At 46.6% G+C, this 24,549-nt stretch overlaps 1 protein-coding gene across 1 annotated transcript in view; it reads left to right on the top strand.

Moving 5' to 3' along the window:
- Window positions 1–24,549, top strand: part of FSTL4 (follistatin like 4) — a gene marked incomplete at its 3' end in the record, with an annotated part of 324,199 nt that overhangs the window by 10,421 nt on the left and 289,229 nt on the right. The window contains exon 3 of the mRNA XM_079773030.1: window positions 23,296–23,329. Coding sequence (XP_079629156.1) covers window positions 23,296–23,329 — 34 coding nt within the window. The remainder of the gene's footprint in view (window positions 1–23,295; window positions 23,330–24,549) is intronic.

The following is a 24,549-nucleotide window of genomic DNA, read 5'->3' as shown; positions in this document are numbered from 1 at the left end:
AAAATAAATCTAAAGACTGTTTCAGGAACTAAATGGTAAAATGTTTCTGTGTTTGTTTTCTTCCTGAGAGTAGTAATTTACAAAACATTCATTCGCTTAAGATTTTTAAAGTACTTGGAAAGCATTAATAAGATTTGATTTGCCTTTCAAGTTATTGTACCAATTACTTGAGTGACCTAAGGGTAAGTAAGAATTAACTGACCAATGCATGTGTGTTCCTACATTTCTAAAGCAATTACAGCAAATGTGAATTTTGTTAAATTGTTTTACGAACAAAGACTGCAGTTGACATAGCTTCAAGGAGTTTGCCATTTTACAAACATAGATAAAAAGAAATTTAGCTGGGTGGAGTTGCTCTTTAAAAAGGGTTGAGTGGCAGAATGGCCTAGAATACTAATGCAATTCTGAATTCAGAAGAAACAATTCTGAGAGATACAACTTATTGAAATTCTGAAAGTTATATTTTTCCCTTCCCCCTATGCTCTGGCTAATATAGAAACAGTAGTAAAATCAATGTTGGTAGAATTTTATATTTGGGGGGAACCAGGAAAGTGAGAAGTGATGTGGTGGCAGCTCCAGGAACTCACCCCCTCTTGAGGAGCAGGCATCTAAAGGAGGGCCCCCCCACTTTGGGCCCTGGATGCTGTGTTCCCTCCACTCACTGGGCTCTGGGATTGCATGGTGGCCATTACACAGCCTTATGCATCCTTCATGTGTCTTACCGAACTTTTTCAGAATTGCTCTTCCTCCTAGTTTCTAGTCCTGCACTAGATAACTAGACACAATCACATTGGCTCCTATGCAAACTGTTAGCTTTGTAAGCCTCAGTGCTTACGGGCCAGAGATGTGCTTGGCGGTCAGACACCACGTGTTTTTGATCTGTGCAAATTTTCATGGGAAGTCTTGGAGGAAGAACTGTGTCCGGGGGTGTCCGTAACAAGGATGACTCCCCTGTTTCCTAACCCCAAGGGTCAGCCTAGGAAAGCCCCATCCTCCCTGGCTGACTGGCCCTTTCCCCTTTTTCACAAGACTGTGCTCACGGACACTCCTGCCTCTGAGAGGATGGCTCCTCATTGCAGAGCCCTTACCTGCTCTGGCTTCTTCTGTGTTGGTTGGGCTTTCAGGAGGACTTGGGCTGCTAAGACTGGGCATTAATTTAAAAATAAGTTTTTCTTAAAGTGTCATTGTTCTTACACATGTGACTGAATCTAAGGCCATACTCCCCTGTCCTTTCTGGTACTGTGCTCCCCCCTCCCCTCCCCTCTCCTGGCCCTTCCTTTTGATTGGCTGCTGGGGAAGAATAGCTGATCTTCCATGGGCTGTAAGGTCTGCCCATTATCACCTCTGCTCACTCTGCCCCTCGCTTTGTGGGTTTGGTCCGCCCTGTGGACAGACAGGTCCAGGCTGGATGCTGGGCGTTTTCTCTGCTTCTCCTGCAGCACAGGCCTGCATGTATCTCTCCTGTATGTCCCCGGCATCACCCTTCCTAAACGCTCACTGTTGCCAAATCTAGCATTTGACGGACTTTCAAAGAAAATGATGGGCAAAGTGTCTCAGCAAGAGGCAGAGCGGCTCTTTCACGGGCAGGGAGCTCTGGGGTTGCTGCCTGCACCCCTTCACGAGGAGCAGGACTTCTACTGCAAGTGGGGTGTGGGGCAGCCTCTTCTAGGCTTGCACGCTCAGCATGGCTCTCTGCTGGGTCAGAGGGTGTGGGTTTTAGCTTTTCAGGTGACGTTGGGAGAGCACGAACTCGCATCTGCAGATGTGTGCGTAAATCCACAATTTTCAAGGCGAAAGAAGGTGGCAAATGCTCCAAGTTCATGGGGCTGTTGGATGAGCTGGTTCCCACCGCACGTTGGCGTGGGCTGTGCCCTGTGCCAGCACCCTTGGAGCTTCTGTGAGCTTGTGAACAGCCAGGGCGGCCTGTAAGTGCAGAGGCTGATGCAGTAGATCGGGGTTGGGCCTGACATTCTCATTTCTCACGAGCTCCACGTGATGCTGCTACTCCCAGTCCCAGGGCACACTGGGCAGGAAAGTTCTAGAGGCGTCCTCCCCCACGCCCCATACACACACCCAAGGAGGAGCATCCAGCTTGTGACTAAGCCTGGCCTTTGTCAGCTCTTGCCAACACGACAGTGCTGACTGCTGTCAGGAAGGAAAGAGCAATGTACACGCTGCAGTCATGGCAGGAAATAACATGCTGTGGGATGGGCGTGGGGGCAGAGACAGGTAGGTGAGGGGAAAGGTGAATTTAAATAGCCTGGGTTTGGAGTCATTTTCACCTATTTTCAAGCAAGCAGGTGGAGAGAGGTACTTACATCTCTGATCCCAGTGCTCCTCCTTGGTTTGTTTGTAGGTGATTTAAATCCTGAGGGTCAGCCACACCCTAAGCTCTCTCCCACCACCACCTCCATGCCACTCATACTGGTGTCCTGTCCCAGTCTCTGTCCCCCGGGCCCATCCAGGCTGTTTGGAGGAGCGCAGCTGCCTGGCTAGTGTCCTCTTTGGAGCTCTTATTCTTTATCCTTGGACAGAGGAAGTGGCTGTCTTCGTCCTTTGGGTTGGATTTCTCCTCACCCACCTCTCCTGGGGAGCCTTTTGCTCTGTACGGGTCGGCGCACTGCCCTTTTAGTATTTTGAGATTATAGGTGACAGAGTTTTAATTGGCTCTGAGAAGTTCAATGCCCCGGGAAAATGAATATTTATGAGTTCACAGAGAACTATTATTTTTCCCCTCTTCATTTAGCATTTACTCATCTAACTACTTTATTTATGCCTTTGCTGCTGAATAAGCTGTGCTCCTTTAGGACACTGCCCACCCTGTAATCAGGACAGCAGGCCCTGCGTTGTCAATGGGGCTCTGATTTCCATTTTGGGGGAGTTGGCAGCATCAGGTCTGCTAGGCCCCCATCATCTGCTTGATTTATTCTTGGTGACTTATGGGCTGTCTCTCTGGCTTCCCGTTTAGAGAGAAGTAAATGCTTTGCTGGTGTCGGCCAGATTGTCACAGGCCTCATGTAGGTGGGCCTCACTCTTCCCTCCCAGGGCCTTTGTCCTTCTGCCTTCACTGCTGTGGCTTCTGCTCTGAGCTCCTGGCCCTGCCTTGTCTCCACCACCTGGGAGGCGGAGGGCCTGGTTCCAGCCACGCTGGGCGTAGGATGCGGTGGGCCTTGTACTGGAGCAGGCGGCCCCTGAGGGAGCTGCAGTGGGGGCCAGGCGATGCTGTGGGGAGGACGTGTGTCCCAGTGGCTGAGAAGCGGTCTGTCCGTTGAGCCTGCCCTCCCTCGTGATTGGTGACCACACACATTTGCATTTTGGCTTTAGGCATTCCCCTGAGACAGGAAGACATGGACTAAGGAAATCCCGTCTCTTTCTTCCTAGGGTCCAGGTTCCAAGAGCTTTTGGGGGATTGGATGGGAAGAGATTAAACAAGAACATATATGCATATACTGGTATACATAACCCATGGACACAGACAATAGGGCGGTGAAGGCCTGGGGTGGGGCGGGGGCTGGGTGGAGGGGGCAAAGTAGGGGGAAACGAGAGACATTTGTAATAGTGTCAGTAATTTAAAAAGAAAAAGTGAAACTTGAGCATTCTCATTTAACACTTCATCTTGATGGGGCTGCCCGCCAGCTGACCCTGGAGACAGACAGTTCCTAGCCCCATGCTGTGCTCAGACATTTCAAGGACTATAGCGATATTCAGAAAACAAAATTAACTTCATTTCAGTTTAATTTAAAAATGTGTTCTGACAGCACTTCGGGGCTTGGTAGGGAGTGGCGACCCAGAATCCTGCCACAAGTGGATCACCACAAGCAGAGACAGGGCCCGAATCCTGGCGGGATTGGGGGAAGGGGTGGCTAGCGGTTTACCTGGCGCTTCTTCCTCCTCTCCAAGGGAAGGTGCCACACAATCATGTTATGAGGCGTCGTCGTCCCTGAGGATCTGGGCTGCAGTGTGATCCATCGGACAGCAACGGAGGGCTGGTGGGTGGGGGTGAGGAGATGGAGGAGAGCGCTGAGGTATGGCTGTGGGGTCAGCGAGTGAGTGTAACTGCCCGGTGATGGCAGTGGAGCTGGGAGTGGCACGGGCGTGTGTAAATTCTAGTGACCCGCCTGTTATAGGGCTGGCTCTCTCTCTGCCGTCGGAGTAAAGCCTGTTAGTCCTTTCACCCACTCCCAAACTTGGAAGATGGCCCAGTGGGGGAGAACCAAGCAGAGACCTCAAGCACTGGAGGAACCTTCTAACTCATTGCAGCCCGCCCAAACCTGCTTATTTCAGGACGAGACCACAGGATTGTCGCTGAGGCTCTGCATTCCGGGCCTAGCCTGGCCCAAGTGAGGTCTGTGCACCTGAGGCCCTCCCTTCGCTCTCTGGACCTCTTCCCCAGGGCCTGGGCCTCTGCAGCCGGCCTGCTTTTCTGACAGCACATCTGGCCCCACGCAGGCTGAGCGGCCTCGGTGCTCCCGGCGGCTTGGCTGGCTGGGTGGGCAGCCTGATGCAGGCAGCTCTGGGCTCTGGGAGAAATGGCTGCTGTCCACCCCCCTCTCCTAAGCAAACCCCGTACGTTCCACGTTCCTGCTTTCTCCTCTAGGATATTTGTTGTTGTTTTAAAACCCCGTAGTTGGTGTTTCCTGCTGGGGCTGCACCCCTCGCCTGACGGGCTGCCTGTCTGCACTGGCTCCTAAGGAACCTCAGCCCTGCCTCTGTCTCAGGGGCCTCGAGTCGGAGCACCCGGCGGCTCTAACCTGTGTCTTCCCTTGCCAGCTGTGTGCTGAGGGCCCTTCCTCCCTGTGACCTTCAGGTTAGCGATGAGTAAAATGCAGATGATCACAGCACCGCTGTCAGAGCTGTCATGAGGACTGAGATGGCACCTGTGATTCCTGGCACCGAGCACCTGCTCAGAAGGTGGCAGTCAGAGCTGTAATCCCAGAACCCCACTGTGTACCTCTCCCTCCCCACGGCCTGGCATGTCCCCCTGGGCCATAGCCCTTGTCACTCCGTGTTTAGCAGGTGGCTCTGGGGGTGGGAGGGTGCTCTCCCCGGTGGAAAGGTAAATCTCCCTGTGTGAGCTTCCCCCGGGGCCCCCCAGGGTCCAGGAGAGCTTGGTACAAAGTGGGACGTTCAGATATCTGTCAGGTGAGTGAATGAGTCAGCGATCTTTATTATTCATTTTGGCATCACGTAGGAATTTGGACAAGGTGACTAGAGTTTCTAGGACTCCTTACAAAAGAAATCCCAGGAGAGAGTCACCTGACTGTCTTTGGTTTCTACTTATAATAGAATCTTGTCACAGTTTCAGATCTTCCCACTGTCCTTCCTGAATCAGAGGGAGCTAAGGGAGTCCTATAGGCGGTGTGTGTGGGCGGGAGCAGAGTCCTCCACTCAGAGGCTGTGCCTTCCTAGAGGGGTCCCTGGGGCCCGCGTGGCCCCGGCTGTCCCTTCTGTGGCCAGGCCAGCATCGCTGAGGCAGGCACACCTGCACCTCGCCAACAAGGGAACCAGAGAAGGAAATGTAAAGTCAGACCAACGCAGGGTGTTCTGTTCGTGCGCAGAATTTTCAGTCAGCAGAAACAGTCTGTGGCTCCGGGGAGGGTGGCCGCCCGCGGTCCCTGCGAAGGGAGGAAGCGCCCGAGGGCGATGGGGACAGAAGTTCTCTTTGGAGATGTCGTTACATAGGTGTGAGGCTTCTGATGGCTTTTCCCGACAGTCACCTTAGGACGATTGGATTAAAAGCGTGTCTAAGCTGTTCTATCATCTAAAGCCCGCTCTCTGGATAAAGAAAGCAGAACTCTTCCTATTTATTTCCCTTTCTGGCCTTGCACTTAGAGCATGCCCAGAAACTTCCTCTGTCGTAACGACCTCGGGTTTCTGTGCTTCTGCTGATGCCACATTTTGTGCATCCGCTCAGGGGAATAGACTTGCATGTGGGCACGCTGGGAGACGTCAGATGGGAGAGGCCTGCCAGGCGGGGCTCTAATTGGAGTGCTTCTAAAAACTGCCCCACGGTGCCTCCTCCTCCTCCTCCACTCTCTGCTGTTTGGCTGTTGCATATGCGGTTGTTTCCACTTCAGCATTTGGCTGTGGAGAAGGGGATTTTCTGCCTCATGCTTGGGTGTTCATCCCCTGGCCGCATAGCTCAGGGGTATGTCCTCACGTCCCCAATCAAGGGCCTTCTCGGGACACCGTTTACCTACCGAGCATGGGTTTCTGGCCCCTGGGTTGTCCGGGCCAACAGGAATATCTGGTGGACTTAAATCTTAGTCATCAACAGTATCCATTGAGCACCCAGCTCTGTGCTTGGCCCTGGGCCAAGTAGGTGACGAGAAAGAGGATTTATGATTCCGTTCTGGGGGCTTGAAGACCAGGGGACCAGGGGGTGCGTGGGGAGATTGGGAGGTAGATGGAGCAATCCGCAGTTGCTGAGGGAATCTGAGTTAGCAGAAGGAATTACACACCTCTGTCGACTGTTGCTCTTTTCTAACCTGTGTATAGTGATTCAATTAAGTTCTCAACCTCAGCCTGAAGAAAATTCAGTCTGTTTATTGGCTAATGAAGGAGGAAGCCACTAGCGCCTGCCTGTGGGGGTTCCCCCCACGCCCCCCTCCCCCATCCCACAACAGGATGCTGGTCTCACAGGCCAGGCTCTTGCTTTAGACCCACCTGGGGCTAGGTGTCCGTCCTTGTCCACTGGCTGTCCCAATGGGTTTGGTCATTTTTAGGAATGGAGACACTTCCATGGCCATGCTGACTAGAACACAAATCTCTGTGCTTCACGGAAATGTGTAATAAAATTTAAACCTGACCTCGTTCCAAACAACCATTCCTGCGATACAGGAAGAGATGGTCATGAGCTGCTCCCCGGGAAGTTCCTGCACGCAGGCTGGCATCTCACCGTGTAACCGCGAGCAGGAAAAGGCGCAAGCAGAGCTTTAGGAAATCAGCTGTATGCTCACACACGGTGAGCCGTGAATACCGTAGAAAGCATATTTGGCTACAGTGTGGGCCAAACCGTGGGTGGCGTGAGTTTAGAGCAGAGAGGCGCTGGGTGGGAGCCGGGGTAAGGGAGGACTTCTGGGAGGCAGAGGGCCTTAGAGAGGGTGGGGGAGATCTGGGTGGGCACAGTATGTAAGTGTAGGCATGGGCTGGAATAGGACCATATCTTGTGGGAGGAAAAAGGAGAAGAGACTGGTGGGCTGGGTGTCCAGGCTGCTGGCAAAGTGAGCCATCTGGGACCCCTGATGGCCAGGAGCAGACTCGCCTCCCGATGTGCCCATGAGGAAGGGGTATCCTGAGCCCAGGAATCTCCTGGAGCCCACTGCCGGCTGCGGGTGGGCTCAGGGCATCGAGCATCAGGCGGCCGCCTTCCTCTCCTTCTTCCCATCCTCCATGTCTCTCTCCTCTGGAGACTGGCTTTTCCTCAGAGCTGTACACCCCACCCTGTGGACCTCACCATGTCACATCAGCGCCGTGGCCCTGGCCCTGCCATCACTCGGGCCTCCTGCTCCAGGGCCCTGGACTGCTCAGAGGAGGTCTAGTCTTTGGGAACTTGACTGAAGAAGCATCTGCCCTGGTCCCATCCATAGGGGATAGGTCTGCGTATGTGAGGTGACATGTAGGGGTTCTGATTAGAGGGTGTGGGTGCAGGCCTTGGAGAGCGGGAGAGCAGTTCATGTCAGTGGAGGGGGCTGCTGAGAGCGAGGACCAGCCTCCATCCTCTCAGCACGCGCTCAGAGCAATGTGCGCTGAGGTTGTTAGAGAGCTGGAGTCAGGGGAGGAGGGCCTGCCTATGTGGTCTTAAAGCTTTGCTCTTCTTTGCCTGCCCACCTTCCCCTACCTGTCTCACCGGTATCCTCCCCCACCAACCCGGCCCATCTGTAGCTGGGCAGCTCGGAAGCCTAGCTTATCCCTCTCTGGGTTTTCCCAGAAGACTTGTTATAAAGTCTGCCTGACCTCTGGGTGCCGACTCACATATCAAGGTCAGACCCTGACCGTCCTGGTGCCTGTGCACCTGACACCCGGGCCTGTGCCCGCACCCTGCCCACCAAAACTGAGCCGGCTTTGGGGCTCGGACGTGGCCCTGCGACTCCAGAGTCTCATATCCTGTGGCTGCAGGGAGTTCCTTTGTGCAGCTGCTTCGAGGTTTAGCTGGAGTCATTCTTGGGGAGAGTAAAGGGGCAACATGGGAGGCGAGTCCTGGCTTTACCAGATGCCTCTTCTTAGAGAGCCTGACGCCCAGTGGAATCAGTGAGCAGCATCGCACTTGCGGGGTAATTAGGCCAGTCATCACGGACGACAGGACGCGCGGGGAGCTCCCCCGCTCTGGGCTGCGCTCTGCTCCCAGCCAGGTGCAGAGTCTTGTTGCATTAGGAACGTGGTGTCTGCGTGATGTCTATTTATGCGTAACCAAGAGCTAGGGAGTGGTGGGGACAGAGGGCACCTGAGGGTGGGGGACAGGGGGGCCTCTGGAGCTCAGGGCTGGGAGTCTGGATGACATGTCTCATCCTTTCCTTACGGGAGGAAGGAGGAGATTCCTGCTAGGAATTGTGGTTTTGGAGATGGAATTCTTTCTATAGCTCAGTGATGATAGCATTAATAAGCAGCTACCATTTTGTCCAAGTTTAAGTAGATCCCTTCACTGACTTCTTTAAACGAGTTTGTGAGGGACTCAGAGGTAGGTGAGCTGTGGGGGTCTCCGTGTATTAAGTGGGGGAGCTGGGTGGACAGGCCTTCTGACCATCCTGCCTATGCTCCTAACCACCTCCCCTACCGGCTCCCTAGTACACACATTGTTCTGGTATCTTCTCCTACCCAACAGGAAGGGCCTGCAGGGGAGTCATTGATCCTAGGAGAATTAATATCTTTTTGGCTATTTCCTTCCAGTTCTCCAAGGGGGTCTGGTGAGAACTCCGCAGCCATTGTCTTGTGGGTCCCTGAGCATCTGCCCCCACTGCTGTGCCCGTGCACATGGGAAGGTGCCTGGCCTCTGGATGCAGACCTAAGCGTGATGATGTGTGGTCTCTGTTTCTGCTTCTAAGACCTGGCCTTGGGGAGTCCCCGAGGGTTCATCAGAGTGTCTCCTTTCAAAGCTAGGCTCTGGAACCTTGATCTTAGGGAGGAGGCAGGATTCCCAGCATTAGTGAGCAGAGTAGTTACCAACAGACAAAGGTTTTTGGAGAGTCAGGACACGTAGTGGGAAAAGGCTGGTGTTTGCTGACTCCCGCCAGCCACAGGAAGAGAATAAACCGTCAGTGCTAGTTGTAGCCAGAGACAAGCCCAAATGCTCCTTCTGTGGGGGGGTCGAGGGGGAGGGCTCTCCTGCCAGGGGTAGGACAGCCCCAGGCAGACGGGCACAGAGCTTGGCCACGCTGTGGTCATGGGCAGCGGCTCCTTCAGAGGCATGCCTGCCTCATCCAGAGGGCACCCCACCTATGGAATGGGCGTGGCTGGGGAGTGATCAAAGCTGCTCATGATCCAGGAGGGCGGGGCAGCTCGCTGGGCAGGGCGGGATACACACAGTGCCCATTCCACAGAAAGCTGAGGGAAAGGGATTCCAGCATTTCCGGATGCTGGAGCCAGCGAGCCAAAGGGAAGCCCCAAAGGGTGAGAGAAAATCAGGGATGCCAGCCTGGCTGCACGTAGGAGGAGGTGTGAGGGGACAGCTCTGGTCAGGTGTTGATGGTTCTCGATTGACCCTGTGCCACCAATGGAGTCTTCGCTCCACCCCATCTTCCTGGTCATTGCCCACTGGTCACAGCAGAACTGTGGGCCCTGCCTGCACCCCCCTCCATCCTCCCCCCCCCCCCCCCCCCGCAGAGGCCCTGAAACATGGGTGAGCTCCTCTTCCATTTTGTGCTGGGGCAGGATGATGCCCATCAGTCCCGAAGGTGCTGTCTTGGGGTGGGGGGGTGGGTGGAGACTGGTGAGTTCCAGCAGCCACCAAACAGTGGATGCTCCCTGTACCCTCCTCTCTCAGTTGTCACAAGGATCTCATGGGCACGACCTGAATCTCACCTTAGCGCTGAGGAAGCGGAAGCTCTTGGAGGTGAGCATCTGCAGCTGGGGCTCAGTGTACGGGGCCCAGGGCCCGGCTGTGCGTCTGCGGGGCTGCAGACAGCCAGCTCACGCCCTCCAGGCAGTCACCCCGCTCCCATCACCAGAGCGGCTTATCAGTTCTGGGTGCTGCGCCTGCCTGCCTTCCTACCTGCGCCCAGGGCTGCTGAGACTGCGAGCTCACATGGCATCATCCCTGTTGAGAGAGAACACCGTCCCTCCTTAGGCACCTCCCTGTGTAGTTTCTGTGCCAGTGACACCAAGCAGCCCCCTGCCAGCACCGGTGGAAGCCACGCTGGCCCACGGGAGGCTGCAGCACCAAGGAGGCAGTAAGGAGCAGTGACGTGCAGAGTGAGAACCTAGTACTGGGGGAGAGGTTGTAAGATATTTGTGCTCAGTGGTTCCCGCTCTTGTCCTCACATTGAATTATCTGCAGCTTCAAGAAAGTACTGATGCCCGTGTCCCAGCCCCAGAGACTGCACTTCATTGTTCGGGGCTGTGCCTGTTTGGGTCTTTTCATCACTGGGTTAGCCTAGGGAAGCAATTCCGTCAAAACACTTCCCTCACCACCGTCCTCCTCAGACTCCGCTCTTTAGAAGAGAGAATATTCAGGCTGTTGGGGACGAGGTGTCCATGTGTCATGCCCCAACACCAGCCCCTCTGGGTGGGGGTGACTGAGGCTGGCCTGGCCCTGAGCTGGCGGCGCGCGCTCCAGCCCCGGAGTGGTGCAGAGTGTTCTTTGCACACCCCTTGCTCGTTCTCACAACAATCGCAGAGGCACCGCCCTGAATCTCACCTGGCAGCTGAGCAACCTGAAGCTGGTGGCGCCTCCCACCTGAGAAGCCAGGGGAGGACAGGGAGGAGCTGTAGGTTTTACCTGGGACTCTTGGTGGGCCGGCCGCTCGGTGAATAGCAATCCAGCCACGCCAGCCACCGGGCACCTTCCTTCCTTTCTGACTCTGCTATAAAAGGGAATTGAAAAAGAGCCTTATTGTGCCTTAAAGGCTTTTTAATTATATATAAGTCACTTAATTTAAACTACTTTAAGTTCCATTTTTAATATAAGTTTTATAGCGGTACAAAGGAAGTGCTTTCTAATTAAAGTGTGCTTGGGGATTTATCTCCCGGTACAAAAGCAGATGCCCATGGGAGTCCAGGCCAATTATTTATTCAGACAACAATCAAAAATCACCAAGCACTGGTCGGAAGCAGGGTGGTGAAGGTTTGTGGGAGGGAGTAGGCGTCGGTGGCTCCTCCGGTGGGAGCAGGGGGCTGTGAAGATCCAAGGAGGAGGGTGTGGAGGCTCACAGACGGAGCTGCCCTGGTGATGCTCACGGCCAGATGCTCACAGCTGCTTCCTCCACCGCTTCTCAGCGCCGGTGCTGCTGCTCTGAGGGGCAGCGGGTGATGGACAGGGGCCTGCTTATTGGACAGAAGGGGTGACTGAGCAGGGAAGGTCCTGCTCCAGCGGGGAAGGTCTCCACTCAAACAACAGCCCTTGGGGGGCCCTCCCCCCTGCTCCCTCCCGTGCCCCCCCCCCGCCACTTTATCTAAAATACAAAACCCTTCCCCTCTGTCATTCCCCGCTGTCCCCACTCCCTGTTTTATTTCTGACCGTGCAGCTTTGTAACATACATGTTTTATGAATCTCATTTGCTTGCTTGTTGTATGTTTCTCCATGTGAGATCATAAGCATTGTGGGGACAGGGGCTGCGGCTGTCTTGGCACTGCTGTATCCCAGGACCGTACATATTTGTTGAATGAATGAATACATGACCAAATGAGTAAACGAATAGGTCAGGAGACCCATCAGGGTGTCTGGGGGAGAGTCAACGTGGTAGGCATAGGAGGATTAGGCCTGACAAAAATGCACGCGCAAAGCCGAGCCCACGGAGGCTGGAAGTGACCAGAAAGGAAGTGAAGGGTAGGCGGAGGCCACGCCTCGGAGGCCAGGGCGCCCTGGAGGGCAGAGGGGTCACTGACCGAGCTGGAGGATCAGAGGGGAGGGGGCCTGTTTCTGGGCAAGATGAGAGATTCTGGTTGGATTAGAAGGTCTTTACTGCCCCTTTTGGGAGAAGAGGGTGCCTGTCCTTAGGTGTCGGCCACACCACGTGTTTCAGCCTGACTGCTATCAGACACTGCCTCGCAGTCCATTTTCCCAGCTGCCCCCTCTCACCCACCCCTGCGCCACCAGGGCTCTGCAAGATTTTGCATCTTTATGTCGGATCATCTGCATTTGTGACTACTCCCACCCCCCCGCCCCATGCCTGCCCCATGCCTGCCCCGGCCACTCCACGTACAAAAGCAAGAATGAAAAGTGGACATGAGGAGCATGCTGGAGGGTAGCCTTTCTTCCTCTTTTGTCTTTTAATTTTCTAGATGCCGGCTATTCTACCAGTAAATCTCATCTTGGGCTTACAGCTGGCAGAAAGGGAAAACGGGGCAGGTTTGAATGTCATGCTAAGCAGGTGACATGATCTTTTTGGAAGGTGCCTGGAGGGTATGATGAATAATGAACATGTGAACCTGTCCCCTTTCCTCCTAGGGGCCATCTGTCCTCCCCCGAACACCCACAAGGCAGTCCTGATTTTCTTAGGGCACGCAATGTGCTGGGCTTGCTGAGTCCTGCTAGTGTCGCTGGAGGTGACTGTCATGAAGGGCCCCTACTCTCCCCCCTCCCCATGCTGAGTCAGAGCCCCAGGCTGCTAATTGTTAGGAGAGGCCCTCACGCAGTGATTGCTTGTGTGGAGGCCGAGATGTGGATCATTTTCCAAATCAGAACGTTAATTTGTTGGGTTGTCTGAGAGATTAAACCGGAAAGGGCCCCTCTTTCCTTCTTGGTCTCTTAGCCTGGCTGTGTGCAGGCGATTATGTTTAACAAGGTGGAGTGATCAATTAGTCTTTGACATTTATTCCGTCAAACGCAATTTTAATGTTTACTTGTTGCTGTGGGAGATTAGCCACAGAAAACTGCCTTAAATTTGGAGTCAACTTTTTAAAAAAATTTTTTAAATGAATAACCTTTAAGATAGAGTTTCAAAAATTAGAATTTAAAATCCCTAAATTCTCATATAATAGTCTATTCATTCTTTACTTTTAAAAATGAGAAAATTAACTCCTAACGGGTCTTAATTTTTGAAGGCCTGGCAAATATCCTCACACTACCTTTCCTATCTGGTGTTTTATAGTTACCATCCATCCCCTTTCTCTTTAGAGTATCGCAGCTTTCTCCTATACTGGGCAACCTCTGCTCTGCCTCAGAAAGCATTGGGCAGAATGGCCTGTGAGACGCAGCCCATGCTTCTGATTCGCCCTGGCTGGGCTGTCTGGTCTCCCCATTTTACAGATGGGTAAACTGTGGTGGGAGATGGCTCTCTCAGGGCTACAGCTGGTGGAGTAGTCAGGACCAAAAGCAGGTTATTCAGACTTCCTGGAGGCTGCGAGGGTCTTGTTTCACAGGATCCCTCAGGGACATATAATAAAATTGATGTTCCTCCCTTGTGTGCCACAGGGAGGCTATAGTAGCTTCATAAAAGTGATTTAAAAACAACAACAACCAAAAAACAAACAAAATAGATGACTTGCACCTCAATCACAAAGAGGTTTCTAATATTTTTTCAAAATTGTCTATACGTGGTCTCTGCCGTTTGTCTTGATAAACCTCTGTTTACACTCTCCTGTCCTGTGTAAGCACTAGTTTGCTTACACTGATCCATTTGTTATTGGATGGGAAATACAAGGGACACAGATCTTACGGTGTCAGCCATGGTTCAGCCCAGTGCAGGTCACTCACTTCCTTTGCCTGTGCTGTCATGCCCAGCCCCACCCCTTCTGTTCGTGGTCTCCTGAGAAAGGCAGCAAGGCCTCACCTGATTGGGCAGGTTGTGGGTGAAGCTGGCTGACAGGCCAAAGCAACTCCCTCAGCTACCTAAGCATCTTGGGGTTCAGATGCCGCCCGTGCCTCTCCCGCCTGCAGCCTGCCTGTAAGGCATCGATAGCCCATCCACCCCGAGGACTCGGGCCGTTCTCTGTGAGGCCGCAGGTGAGCGCTGACCTCTTGCCTGGGTGGCATTTCTCCAGAGCTGGCACGTCCGTGCTGGCATTTCCCTTGAACACTTGCCCAGAAAACTCTGCTGTTAGCGGGATTATCCACTTGGCCCTCAAACCAGCCTTGAGTGTAAGGTTAATTCCCTAACCCTTTCTTTATCTGGCTTTAAGGCCCAGGCATGTTGTGCTGGGAAATCTAACAATGGGAGGTTTTCCTTCTGCTTTTAACTGGATGATACCGGTGAGATAAAGTGTACAAAGTGCTCGGTGTGGGCTCAGGAAACGGGAGCCAGTGACGGAACACAGGCCACGTAAGGCATCGCTTCATTTAGCTGTATCCTGCCCGTCCAGGTGAAGATTTCAATTGCAGAATGGGGTCTTGCTAGCAAAAAATGGAAGTGGTTAGAGTCAAACTTTTAAAATTCAAATGAACGAATGAAAAATCGCAGGAAGGGTTGTTAAAGAAGCATTAGTTTTAAGAGCATCTCAGAAGTGAATAAAGTAGAATTTAGATGTCAGAATTTCAGTCTGAATTAGCCCTGATAGCACAGCTTCCATCTCCACTGTATCGAATGGTTTATAAATTGAACGCGTGGGCTTCCTTTTGTAGCTGCTTCAGGCACTTGGGGCCTAGAGAACTCTGAGGAAGGGCGTGTCCTCAGCTCCTCTGAGGCTGGGCCCTGGGCTCACCATCAGGACACTGGCAGGGGCAGAGGGCCGGCCGACAGCTGCCCACCTGAGCAGGTTGTGCCCCATCTGTGCCAGGCTCACCTCTGCTTTGTCTACAAAGACCTGGCCATGTCGCGCTCCTTTCAGCTTAACTTTCCTGGCATCTCTTCTTACTAGTGGGTACTTTTGAGCCCCATTTTCCTAACCTACACAGCCAACATTTTCCCAGAAGCCACAGAATCCCTTAATATTTCAAGTGACAGACTGAGACTTACCCTGTCATCAGGGGTGGATGAGGAGGTGTGACTGTGGTCTGGGCCTGCGCTACACCACCCTTTTCCTGAGCCTCGTGCGCAGCCTGAGCTCGGAGCACAGCCTGGAGTGGAAGTGAGAAGGCCCCCCTGGCATGGAGTCTGAGGCTCCTCATTCATGCTTTTTCAGCAGCTCTCAAGCTGAGGATCTGTAATAGATTTTTGGATTATGAAAAATACTACTCAGCCCTCACATTATATTGATTCAAAAATAAAGATTATGCAGTTCAACGGCACAGTAAAATACAGCTTTATGGAATGGTAATTTTTTACTTAAGCTCCTCTACATTATAGTGGAAGATAATGGATCTGGGAAGGGTACAATGAGGAATAAAGCTGTTGTATTGTATTGGTTAAATGACATTTAAAATGATTTGGCTGTCAAATTCGTGGAAAGGTTATGAACAGTGAATGAAAAATCTAAAATTAATTCCCTCCTTCAAGAAAGTGTGATTTATACCATAATAAAATTAGATTTTTAGTTAAAGAAATTTAGTCATTAAGTAATGCCCATGCGCTAGCTCTCATTTATAACCGTCTTGTTTGAAGCTTCTGCAGCAAATAATTTTTCCCTTAGGCAATGAACCCAGGGCCTTGGTGTCAGTTATTCCAGTGAGCTGTGTTCTATTCAGTTCTGCTACAGCTTTTGGGGGGTTGATTTTCAAGTACTGGACAGACAGGTGTGTTTTTTTATTAATCCTTACCCAAGGAATGAGGATGTTTTTTCCATTGACTTTTAGAGGGAGGCGGGGGAGAAGCATTGATATGAGAGAGACACATTGACTGGTTGCCTCCCACATTCCCCCTTGACCAGGAATTGAACCCGAGACCCTCCAGTGCTCAGGCTGACTGACGCTCTAACCACTGAGCCGAGGCGGGAAAGACAGATTTTTATTTAGCCTCAATAACTGATGGAGCCATTGAACTCATTGCCTCCCCCAAATGATTTTACCATCCCTCTCCGTTAGTTAACTTCATTAATGGTGGTAGTGATGATGACAGCCACCAGGAGGATGAATGTGTGCCAACCACCATGCTCAGCATGGTACAGGCTTATTGTTGTTTCACTTAATCATCACAGCTACTCTGTGAGGAAGGCACCATCATGGCCTGATTTTGCAGATGAACAAACTGAGGCTTAGGAGGCAAACTACTTCACCAAAGTTGTCGGGGTACAGCTGTATGGAGTTGACACCTTTGTCATAAACTCAGAAACTGGATATATGTGGTTTCTTGCTTGATTTTTAATTCTATATATGTTTTTCTCTGTTTTCTTGATCAGCCTTCTTAGGAATTTATCAAGTTTATTATCTTTTCAAAGAACCAACTGTTGGCTTTAAAATTTTGTGGTATTAGTTTTTTTCTCTTATAATTCATTGATTTCTGCTCCTAACTTATTTTTCCCCTCTACTGTTTATGGGCTTAAATTGTCCTTTTCCTAGCTTTTAGAGATAGATGTTTAGGTCATCAATTTCTAGCCTTTACTTTTTTCTACATGCATTTAAGGCTATAATTTCCCTCTAACTACTGCTTTAGCCACATCCCATAATTTTTTAAATGCTATTATTCAGTCATCATTCAATTCAAAATATCTTCTCATTTTCTTTGTGATTTTCTTTAGGAAATTATACAGTATACTTCTAGATTCATGGATCAGATATTTGGACATTTTTTTCTATAGTCTTCTGTTATTAATTTCTAATTTAATTTCTCTACAGTCAGAAAAATATGTATGTTCTCTGTATGATTTTAATAGTTTGAAACTCATTGAAACATCCGGATGACTCAGCATATGACTAGTTTTTATAAATGTTGAATGGATACTTGAAATATTGTGCAGTATGTAGTTTTGGGGCACAGTGTTTGATGTACATCAACTAGGTCAAGTTTGTTCATGAGGTTCAAATCTTCTATAGCCTTACTGTTTTTTTCTCTACTTACTCTATGAGTTAGTTACAGAGGTTTCTTAAATTCTCCAACTATTGTGGATTTGTCAATGTAGATTTCTTCTTTTAGTTCTTACAGTGTTTTTTTAAAAAATATTTTTATTGATTTCAGAGAGGCAGGAAGAGGGAGAGATAGGTAGAAACATCAATGATGACAGATAATCATCAATTGGCTGCCTCCTGCACGCCCCTTACTGGGTATTGAGCCCGCAACCTGAACATGAGCCCTGACTGGGAATTGAACCATGACCTCCTGGTTCAGAGGTCTATGTTCACGCACTGAGCCACACTAGAGGGCAGTTCTTTTAGTTTTGACTTTATATATATTTAGTATATGCTATTATATGTGTATAAATTTAGAATTTCTATGTATTCCTATTAAAATATCCTTTTTATCTTTATGAATCATCTTCTTTGTCACTAATAATAATTCTTGTTTTAGAGTCTACATTGTCTACACCAACTTTATTTTAATTGGCATTACTATGGTTTATCTTTTGTATCTTTTTACCTTCAACCTTTTTGTATCTTTTTATTTATGGTGTGTCTCTTATAGGTAGCAAATAATTGAATTTTGTTTTATCTAGTATTTCAACATTTGTATTTTAGTTGGATTATTTAGTCTACTTTTTTTTAAATGGACTTAAATTTAACACATTTTCCCTTCTGTTCTTGGTTTCTTTCTTCCCCTGTCCTTTCTTGTCTTTTTTTTTTTTAAATCTATCAGTTTTTTTTTGTTATTTTTTAAATCTCATTCCTTTGACCTCATAGCACTAATTTTATCTTCTTCTTCTTCTTCTTTTTTTTTTTTTTTTGGATAGTAATAGGACATTTTCATATTCAATTCCATTTGAACTCCAGACCATTTGTGATCATATTGCATTAATTTTAGTTTTCCAACTATTATTACCTAGGAAGACGTTATTGATGTTGTGTTAAATAGCCAAAATTAGATTTCTTTTAAAAAATATATTTTTATTGACTTCAGAGAGGAAGGGAGAGGGAGAGAGAGAGAGAAACATCAATGATGAGAGAGAATCATTGATCAGCTGCTTCCTACATGCCCCCTACTGGTGATCAAGCCTGCCACCTGGGCATGTGACCTTGACCAGAATTGAATCTGGGACCCTTCAGTCCGCAGGCCAAAGCACTATCTACTGAGCCAAACCAGCTAGGGCCAAAATTAGATTTCTTGATTTTTAACCTTCCTTATTTATGTTCTTTGTTCCTTCTTGCATAACTGTGCATTCATCTCAAAATTTTCCTTTTGTTCAGTGTTTCCTTTTATTGCTCTTACTATTAATCTGCTGGCAAAGTATTCTCAGTTTTTGTTTGTTTATATAAGTCTTTATTTTATCTTATGAATTCCCATATTTTCACTGAGTTTAGATTTCTAAGTGTTTTTCAGAATTTTAAAGATGTCATTTGTTTTCTGAATCCATTATTTTTTCCTGAAAAGTCAGCCATCAGTCTTATTGTTGCTCCTTTGTAAGTAATATACCCTTTTCACCCCCTCTGCTTTCCCTCTGGCCATTTTTAAGACTTTTTTCTCTCTTTGTATATTCAAGTGTTTTTCTTTGAGTACCTGTTGATGGTTTTCTTTGTATTTATCTTACTGGGCTTTTAGAGCTTCCTAAATCTCTGGTTTCATGCCTTTCATTAATTTTGGAAATTCTCAACCAATATCACTTCAAATATTGATTCTACCTATTTTCCCCTTTCCTTTCACTCTGAAACTTCAATTACACGCTTGTTAGACCATTTCACCATGTGCCATAATGTCTCTCATATTCTTCTGTATTTTTCATTTTTTATTTCTCTCTTTCAGATCTTTAGTTTGGTTATTTTCTACTGACCTAGCTTCCATTTTACTAGTTCTCTCTTTAGTTATGTTTAAGCTGCTATTAAATTTATCTGTTAGGCCCTGACTGGGTAGCTCAATTAGTTAGAGTATTATCCCAATATGCCAGGGTTGTGAATTTGATCCCTGGTCAATAAAAAATTCTTTCAGTTATTTAATTTTCAGTTCTAGAATATCCATTTGATTCTTATTTTAATATACTCCAATTTCATGGTGAAATTTAACATATTTTCTTTTATTTTCCTGAACATATTAGTCATAATTATTCTAGAGCTTGTGTCTGATAATTCTAAATCTGGATAACCTGTGGGTCTGTATCTGCTGTCTACTTTATTGGATTTTAGTCATTTGATCCCATTTCCTGCAATGCCTATTAATTTTGAATTGTTTGCTGGACATTACATATGAGAAATTGTAAAGTCTGTGGGTAACTTATTGTCTTCCACAGAAGATTTACTTTTCTTTGATCTGCTCAGGAATAGAAGTTCTTTGAAAATATATGATCTTAACTGAAAGTTAGCTACGTTTACTAGGGCTCCTCTTTTTTTGGACAGCCTAATTTTTTGTCCCTGTAGCATCATGATATTGTCAAAATCTATGCTTAGTTTTTTAGCTTATTTGAAGCTAGTTATTGTTTGCTTGTTTGTGTTGGTTTTTTGTGTTGTTGTTGGGGTTTTTGTTTGTTTGTTTGTGTTTTTGCTTTTTTTCTCAACTTCTTGCCCTTTATGTGCAGCTCAGGTATAACCATATAACGCAAGAGGAAGCTGTTTGGAGAATATTGGGCTCACTTCTTTCTGGTTCTTTTCCCCGGGTTTTAGATGCTCAAGTTCTGGATACTTCAGTAGCCACAACCCATGTACCCCCAGTGAGACTTTTTAAAGCTCCAAAGCATCACTTTCTGTTTGGCTTCTATACAAAACTGCAAATGCCCCAAAGGAAAAATGTGGCAGTGAATATGGGACTCACTTCAATGGACTTTTCTTCTCTCCAAATATTGGCTCTTTAAATTTTGGCTGCTTTTGTTGCTCTTATGTGCCTTCAAAAAACTTTTTTTGTTGTTATTGTTGAGAATTTAAAAACCTCTTAAACAACTTTTATAGTTTTTTCTTAATAGAAGGATTGGCTTAATACAAGGTATTCTTTTATAGCCTGAAGCAGTTTATTTCATCTAATTTTCACACTGTCTTTATGAATTAAATAAAGATGGAATGTTATGTGCAGGAGCTTTGGAATAAGATTTTTAGAATTTAAATCTCAGCTGGCCGTTGACCAAAACTTGGAGAAGTTTTAACCTCTCTGACCTTCCCCCTTCCTCCCATTTTATTAAATACCTGGAAATGAAGTTGAAGAAACCTTTAAAGATCAGATAATCTCATTTTTAAACTATTCAGAGCAAAATAAAGGAAAACTTCCAAATACATTACATGAAACTAGTATCATTTTAATTCCTGACTGAGAAAAACAATACCTAAAAGTTATAGACTACTCTCACTTATGAGTGTTAATGTAAGAATATATTTAAATCATAGAAAACAGAATTCAGCAACATGTTTTTAAAAATACACAGTGGTATATATAGAACTGTATACACAATGGAATACCACTCAGCCATAAAAAGGTAAAATATTGCCATTTGTAACAACATAGCTGGACTGTGTGGGTATTTTGCTAAGGAAATAAGTCAGACAGAAAAGGATAAAAACCATATGATTTCATGCATATGTGGATTATAAAACAGAAAAGGAGCAAACAAACTCATAGATATGGACAACAGATTGGTGGTTATTAGAGGGGAAGGGGTTTGGGGGAGGGTGAAATGGGTAAAGGGGATCAAATATATAGTGACAAATTAAAGCTAGACTTTTGGTGGGTGAGCACACATACAGTATACAGATATTGAATTATAATATTCACCTGAAATTTATAAAATGTTATTAACCAATGTTACTTCAATAAAAAATATAAAGAAAGAAAAGAAAGAATTTTTTTAAAAGAAAAGTTATTCCAGAAATACAGGGATAATTGAATACTATGAAATCTACTAAATAAGTCATCAAATTAATAGAGCTAAGGAGGAAAAAATATCATATAATCATTTCCATAAATGCAGAGAAAGTCTTTGATAAAATTCAACACACATTTTTTTTTTCCACTCAACAAATGTGTAAGAGCATCTGTTCTAATGTAGCACTGAGGATGCAAAACTGGAAAAGATACTCACATTCTAGTGGAGGGAAAGAGGCAGTGAATAAGTAGGGAACACGCTGGGCCATTTGTTTCTTTAAATATTTATTTAAAAGTATGTATGGATTTCATTATTATAATAAACATTTTATTTAATAGGCAAACACTAAAGTTTTTTTCTCAAAGTCAGAAACAAGACCAGGATGCCCACTATGTCCACAGTATTTAACATTAAATTAAGGGTTAGCTAAAGCAATAAGATAAGAGAAAGCAACTAGAGACATAGGAAATGAAAATAAAATCATTGCTATTTATAGGTTATATAAATAGAAACCCCAAAATAATCAATGGAAAAACTATTACAAGCAATAAGATATTTAGTCAAGTGACTGGTTATAAAATTAATATATAAAAATCAATTGCCATCATATTTACAAATAAAAATGAGTTAGAAGATATAATGGAAGAGAAATTTCATTTATGATAACAAAAACAAAATATTCAAAATACTTAAAGGAAAATGATAAAAAAAAACTCTTGAAAGAAATGAAAGTAGACTTGGACCAATTATTGAAAATACCATGTTGCTAGATAAGAAGGTACAACATTATACCACAGTTAGCTTTCTCTAAGCTAATTTATAAATTTTATGCATTTGTAATGAAACTTCCATGAAGTTTTTTTCTAGAGCCATAAAAGTTGATTATTAATTTTCCCTGTTCCACAAATACTAGTTATTTGTGGAGCAGGGAGCTGAGGAGCAGCGTGGGAGGAGCTGGGTTTGTGTTATGCATGCTGTGCTTTGTGGCTACCATACCTCTCAGTACACTTAGCACTGGCCATGCTCCCTCTTCTGAGCCCTGAGGTGTGAGTGTCCCTCAGGAGCCAGCATTCCGGAAGCTCACTGGTTCGTTGTGCTATGCTGCTGGCTGCTGGCCTATAACATGCATCTTTCATTGGCCTCCACTGGGCTTTAGACTCATTGCAGAGGTGGCAGTCAGAGAGTGTAGTTTGGGGAGGACAAACTTCTCAGTGCCTCCTCAGTTTTCTCTCTGATATCACTTCCCCTCCTGACCCCAAAAGGATACTAGACAAGAATGCTAAGGTATGAAAGACCATGTCATTTCTTTAAAAAGTGCTGGCCTGGCACTGAATGGTCTTCTTGGTTGTGATGGTGAAGAGTTGGCCCAAGTTTGGTGTTTTAGCTTCTTCAGTTACTAGCATGGATTTTCAGCTTACTCTTAATAGTAGGCTTTTGAGAGTAAGCTGGTCATTTATGATGAATTGTAGATACTTTATGTAGTTATGAAACTACAATATATGTTTTCAGCCCTTTCCCCCTATTACTTCTCACTGGGTGTTTTTCTGCTTCCTGGGCATTCTAAACCCTACCTTTCGTTAAGCTATTATCTCTCCCTCCCTCCCTTATTCCTATCTGAAAGCCTGCCCTTCTTCAGTGCTGCGTTCAAAGGTTCTTTTACAAGTCCCTTTCCAGCTGAGTGTGAATATTTATCAAGGAAAAATAACCCCTTTATTTTTCAGTAATTCATGTTTGTTCTGTAGCCTCCTGTTCAACTGCGAATATCTTCAAAGCGGGAACTCAGTGTGTTTTACCTATGTAACTTCTAAAATACTTTGCTTATTGCCCTACATATAGCAGGAAGATGAGATTGAATTTAGAAAAACCAAGGGCTTAATGTAGTCAGTGGCATGGACTGGCATTCCATATTGTCCATAGATCCTACCCTTGGGAAACTATTGAATTGAGCATAATCAATCACCAGATCATGCCAGTGACCTACACAAGCAATAGTGGTCTTCGCTGTGGCACCACTGATTGGAACCTGCTGCTGGTGAGATAACTGGCCCTTGACTATCGGTGTTTTCCCCAGGCCCTTCAAAGCACCTGCAGTCTAGGTGGAGTCTTCCACCTGGTACCAGCTCAGATTCCACATAAGGAAGACCATGAGAGTTGGCTCTGCTCATTTAAAACTGCACAATTAATAATATTTTCCCCTAAGTCCCCCAAGCAACAAGTTGTTTACCTTTACAGATATGTGTGTGTTGAGAGTTTAAGACCCATCCAGCATTGCTGAATGTCATGTTCTTATGACATTGTTCACCTTTGTGTGAATAAATGGCTAGTAAAGGGTGGGATGTTTGCAAGTAACTGTGCACATGAATTATTCTTCAAAAACACAAAGCCTTTCTTTTCTTGCAGGAATTGAGAAGCTTTGAAGTCACAAGAAGAAAAGGTAGGAAAAATGCATTCATACCCATTTCATTCTCGTGTTGATGTCTTGGAAGTAGTTTGTTGAAGCTAAGATGAACTTCAGAATGTGGGAAGCCTGTTCTTTGAAATTTCATGTGGCCTTTTCTGGGTGCTGACTGTTTGGCATTTGGCTTCCGGGGACTCAAGAACTGAGTGTCAGGTTTGCTTGAGAGAACTATGTCTTCTTCCTTCAAGTATCAGAGGTGGTGGTTGGGAACTGGCTCACTCATGATCATGTTTACAGTCTCTTGCAAGAAGCCTTATTTTATTTTTAGTGCAGTTTGATATAATTATTTAGTTTCACCCAGCAAAAACAGCACCAACAATAGAAAATGGTTTATGTTTTGAGGTATTTCAATATCTTGGAAAAGATGCCACTGTGAAAAATATTTCTGATTAGATTTTACAGCTTTAGCTAAGCTGAAATAGAAATAACCAATTACTTTCCCTTTTGAAAACAATTCTGTGATTTCCTGTTTTCCCTGCCAGAGTTCCTTAGCACATTTGTTTTCTGGTCTCTGAGGTAAGTATATGGGTAGTAATTTCTGAAATCTTTCTGTGGAAATTTAAGTTTCCCTTATTGTCCTTCAGCAATACCCAGTCTCTAATAAAGGAATGTCTTTTGTATGGTTTATGAAATCATCACCAGTCATCCCTTAATTGAAGGGAAGATGAAGTCAGAAACCAAAGTGAGTTCTTGGTCTAGGATCGGGCCTTTGGTTTTCTTTTTGTTGTTGTTGTTGACACCATTACAGGTGTTCCTCCATGTTCCCCCTCTTTGCCTGTCTCTGCCCAGCCCCCGCCCCCTCCCCTGACCTTCACCACATTGTTGTCTGTGTCCATGGGCTGTGCATATATGCTCTTTGGCTAATATTTTCAGCTATTATCCAGTCCCCTCCCCCCAACACCCTCCCTTATGACATCTGTCAGTCTGTTCCATGTATCCATGCCTCTGGTTTTATTTTGTTCATCAGTTTATCTTGTTCTTTAGATTCCACATAATAGTAAGATCATATGGTATTTGTCTTTCTCTGACTGGTTTATTTCACTTAGCATAATAATCTCCAGGTCCATTCATGCTGTCACAAGGCATAAGAGTTTCTTCATGTTTACAGCTGCATAGTATTCCACTGTGTAAATGTACCACAGCTTTTTTATCCACTCATCCACTGATGGGCACTTGGGCTATTTCCAGATCTTGGC

Source organism: Cnephaeus nilssonii (genome assembly GCF_951640355.1).
Source record: "Cnephaeus nilssonii genome assembly, chromosome: 5".
NCBI classification, from domain to species: domain Eukaryota; kingdom Metazoa; phylum Chordata; class Mammalia; order Chiroptera; family Vespertilionidae; genus Cnephaeus; species Cnephaeus nilssonii.
Note: the sequence above shows the minus strand (reverse complement) of the source record. Positions and strands in the feature narration are given on the sequence as shown.